Below are 4,657 nucleotides of genomic sequence, written 5' to 3'. Positions count from 1 at the left end.
TATATACATACATACATATATATATATATATATATATATATATAGATATATATATATATATGTATCTATATGTATGTATATGTATCTACATATATATTTTGGGTTTTGGAGATTAACTTGGAGTACTTGTCTTGAGAGTGCGAGAACTGTACTGGTGGTTTGAATTTAGCACACAATTTACTTTCCTCATGGTGGTTGTGAATTTTGCCCTAGGCTAATTTATCTTTTCATGGGAATTTTGATCTCGGATGAAGCTAAAGAAGGTAGCCTTGGAGATGATTGAAATCAAAATATTGGTTATAGCTTCTTGAGTTTGCTCACATGAACTAAGCCACTCGAAATGCTTATCATTTCATGTAGCCAATAGGACATCAGAACAAGAGGCATTGCGTAGCATGTGTCCCGGCTCTTATGGTTGCTTTCTTTATGATTGAGAACAATTTTGACCTTCATATTGCATATTCTCTATTGCAATGAGTGCAAAACATGTTCCTTCTTGTTTATATTTGCTTTCGTTGGATTTGTGAATGAAGTTTTGCTGTTGGGGGTTAATATCCTCCCACAGTGATGACTATTTGTAGAATTGAAGAGGAATTTCATTACTAAGCCACTTTACTTTTTGTTTCACTTGAGTGAATTTTTTTATCCCACTTTAGCCTTCGTTAAAGTTTTATGTTATGAATTTGTTGCAAGTTTTAACTATATGTTATGGTTATGGCTTTGTCGTCATCACTCAGCCTTCTGTAGTGCAATATGATCTTGCTAGGTTATTTTAAGGAAGATTTACATGCATACCACTCAATTCCTATGTATTTACATATCTAACATCTAAACTTTAATTTTTACATATGCACCACCTTGTCTATGCACGATAGGTGTATAAGTTAAATTGGTGGTATTTTTAATGTGATGTCAAACATATGGGTGGTATTCATGTAAAAAATAAATTGTAGATGTTAGATATGTAAATATATAAGACAATAGCTGATGGTTACAACAAATGAATGGCAACTATGATGTTCTAATATTTTTATACTTTTTGGTCTATGGTGTGAGCTTCTGGGATTGACCGGGGCTCAACTAGATTTGCTTGTACAACTTGATGGTATTTCAACATCAGTAATCAGCCTTCCATGAATCATGATGCTCAAATTCTTAAGCATTTATTTATCTTTGGAAATTATTTTTGGCTAAATTATCAAATATGATGATTCTTTTCCATTGCCATTGTAATAATGCAGTGTTTTGTTTCTGAATGACTTATTATTGTTTTGGAAATCTATGCCTTGTGCAATTTGGTAAAAGTTTTTCAAGTTTCATAAATTTCCTTCATTCCTCTAAATGCATATATTGCCTACTCATACGGCAATTTCTGTGGTCTTAGACACCCGCATTGCCCAATTGCACGAGTTTCTGCGGTTTTTTATGCTGGTTCTTATTCTTGCCTAGGTTAAAATTGGTCTTCGAGTTCTTACTCGCCCCATGCCCGATCAGTTGCCAACGATATACCGAACCCTTGGAGAGAACTATAATGAAAGGGTTCTGCCATCAATTATCCATGAAACCTTGAAAGCTGTTGTAGCGCAGTACAATGCTAGCCAGCTTATCACACAGAGAGAGGTATCTATTCTGTTGAATAAATAAGTCCAGAATTTTTTTGCACATAGTTTTGGTTTCTATGAAGAAATATAGCATGACAAAGACGAACATGACTTTTTTCTCTTAAAGAGTATGGTCTTTTGTTTTTTTTTTTGGTTAAGGCTGTGAGCAGGGAAATAAGGAAGATCTTGATGCAGAGGGCATTAAACTTCAACATTGCGCTGGATGATGTGTCCATTACAACCCTGAGCTTTGGGAAGGAGTTCACTCATGCGATTGAAGCTAAACAGGTGGCTGCACAGGATGCTGAGAGGGCCAAGTTTATTGTGGAAAAAGCTGAGCAAGATAAAAAGAGTGCTGTAATCAGAGCTCAGGTGAGCCGTAATTTTATGTTGTACCCCACTGTTCTTCAAGTGATTCATTTCTGTATTTTTTTTTTCCGGCAGCTCTCTTGAGCCTCATGCATGAACTATATATATATATAGACTCACTTGAAGATTTACGTGCATACCACTTAATTCCTCTGTATTTACATATCTAATATCAAAACTTCGATTTTTAAATGCATGCCACTCCTATGCATGGAAATGTGTATCTCACTTTTCTTAAAAGTTAAAATGGTGAATTTTTTATGCAAAATGAAAGATTTTAGTAATATATATATATAGATAGAGAGAGGGAGAGAGAGAGATTTATATGTTTTTAGTTATATGTTTTTAGCTGTACATGCATACATATATAACTATACATACATACATACAAACATATATATACATACACACATACACACACACACACACACACACACACATATATATATATATATACATACATATATATATATATACTTTCGCAACATTTTTAACTTTTTTATTTTATAATACTGCTTCATTTTTATGTTTATCGATCATGTCCCTTGTACTATACAAAATACCCTTATCTTTTTTGCAAATAACTTGTCCGTCATACACGTCCTGTTTCTTAGCCGGACAGTTTAATACAGCATTCAGTTCTTTGATCATTCCTAATCTTTATTTAAAGAATACACCTATGGGACATTTTGAAGTACTATTTTTATAACAGCAACGAATATAATGTCGATATAGAAACTATTAATATTTGCACCAGCAGGGTTTCAACAAGCACAAATGATTGGCATTTTCAAACTAATCTGGATCGGCTACTAAAACTCGACAGAATTATAAATGAAATTCAAAAGGCTCATTTGGAATCATTTTCATGTTTTGTTTTTTATATGTGTTTTAATTTTTAATTTAAATCATGTTTTTTAATAATTTTTTATTTTAAAAACACTTGAAACATCGTAAAATTATTTTGAGTGTTTTTAAACATAATTAAACGATTTATAACATATGAAACATAATTTATTTCACACAATATATATCCTAAAAAAAATTAAAAAGAAAAAAAATCAAAAGTTACCCAAATGGCTCCCAAGTGAATGCAAACGCGTCATTTACCAGAATCGTCAGATTATTGTGTATTTTTGCTTAGATGCTTGATATCGTCGTCTATTTCCAGGGCGAGGCCAAGAGTGCTCAGCTCATTGGAGAAGCCATCGCGAGCAACCCGGCATTCCTTGCCTTGAGGCAGATTGAAGCTGCAAGGGAAGTGGCCCAAACAATATCGAACTCTGCTAACAGGGTGTTTCTAAACTCGGGCGAGCTGCTGCTTAACCTCCAGGATCTCAATTTGGAGAGCACCACTAGTCTGAAGAAATAATGGGTGAGACAAAAATTTTGATGCTCTTTTTATGGTGCCCCGTATCACTGATATATTCTTCAGAAGTAATCTTTATTTATCAGAAATTTTGAATTGTTTCCGTCTGTCAATTTTGACAAACCATTCTTGCATACAATGAGGCTATCATGAAACCGTTAAAGGTTTATTTTGCTATTTTGATAATGAATATATTAAAGCTATGTTTGCGAAGCCACGAGAGTCGCCATTTGCTCTGAGGCTGCTTTTAGCCAGAATATACTGATGCAAAAGTTATGGAAGATTTTCATATATCCCACACAATTCTTATTTATTTGCACATCTAAAATGCAAACTTCAATTTTTTGCATACACCACCATAACCAAGAATAAAAAAATGTATTTCACTTTTAGAAGTTAAAATGGAGGTACTTTTTATGTAATATGAAAGATTTGGGTGGTATAAATATAATAGTTAAAGATTAGGTGGTTAGATATGTAAATATATAGGAGTTGGGTGGTACATATGTAAATGACCGAAAGGTTTTTTCCATAGTTGCCGAGACCAATGGTTTTGATGGATAACGCCATTAAAATGGAAAACTGAAGTACCGTCCAGTTCTTTGAGATTGTTTCCCAGGCATCACATTTTACAACAAAATGGTGCTTTGATTTTTAGCTATTTTCTAGAAATATTTTTGGCGAAAATATAACTTTTTATAAGCAGATTTGCTAAAATATTGTATATATAAAAACTATTGTCTAAATGTAAGTTTTAAAAATAGTACTTTTTGTATAACAATTTTATACGTAGACATCCAAATGAATTTTAAATTGTTTAATAATAACATTTTCCTGCCATATTCCATCATGCATGGGAAGAAGGGTACCGCCATTAAAACTGTCATGACTTCCAAGTTTCTCTTCGTGGCACTTGAAAACATATAATATTCACATTAAAGACTAACGAATGTTTACATCAAATCTTCGAAGGAGTCACTTATCATTCATACTTGCCTTGTTAGACACCCTAAGTCAAGTTACTTGAAAACATATAATATTCACATTAAAGACTAACTCACCCTAAGTCAAGCCTTATATATCACTGAAGTCTAGGATTTTATTATAAATTGATTGTGAAAAAAATCACAAGCTTAATTTCTTAATGATATTTAAAATGAGTCCCATCTCTTTATATATGATGTACAATAAAAAGCGGCTTCACATAAATAATAGATCTGATCGAGCCAACTAAGGCAAAGAAAAAGGTGGCCTCAGGTAATCATGGGCTACGATGACTAAACAATAAAACCAATTGGTCAGATTGAGTGGATTAACC

The 4,657-nt window shown here is 32.9% G+C and overlaps 1 protein-coding gene across 2 annotated transcripts in view; it reads left to right on the top strand.

The window, feature by feature from the left end:
• The window catches only part of LOC110022432 (prohibitin-1, mitochondrial-like), an 18,675-nt gene extending 15,123 nt beyond the window's left edge, over positions 1-3,552 (top strand). The window contains exons 3-6 of one of the 2 annotated variants that reach the window (XM_020721371.1): positions 1,450-1,620; positions 1,761-1,973; positions 3,142-3,356; positions 3,387-3,552. In XM_020721371.1, coding sequence (XP_020577030.1) covers positions 1,450-1,620; positions 1,761-1,973; positions 3,142-3,342 — 585 coding nt within the window. In that variant the 3' untranslated portion in view covers positions 3,343-3,356; positions 3,387-3,552. Of the gene's footprint in view, positions 1-1,449; positions 1,621-1,760; positions 1,974-3,141 lie in introns of both variants that reach the window. The other variant, XM_020721372.1, reaches the window with a different exon arrangement.
• The last annotated feature ends 1,105 nt before the right edge of the window (positions 3,553-4,657 follow it).

Source organism: Phalaenopsis equestris, unplaced genomic scaffold (assembly GCF_001263595.1).
Source record: "Phalaenopsis equestris unplaced genomic scaffold, ASM126359v1 Scaffold000190, whole genome shotgun sequence".
In the NCBI taxonomy this organism is placed as follows: Eukaryota; Viridiplantae; Streptophyta; class Magnoliopsida; order Asparagales; family Orchidaceae; genus Phalaenopsis; species Phalaenopsis equestris.
Note: the sequence above shows the minus strand (reverse complement) of the source record. Positions and strands in the feature narration are given on the sequence as shown.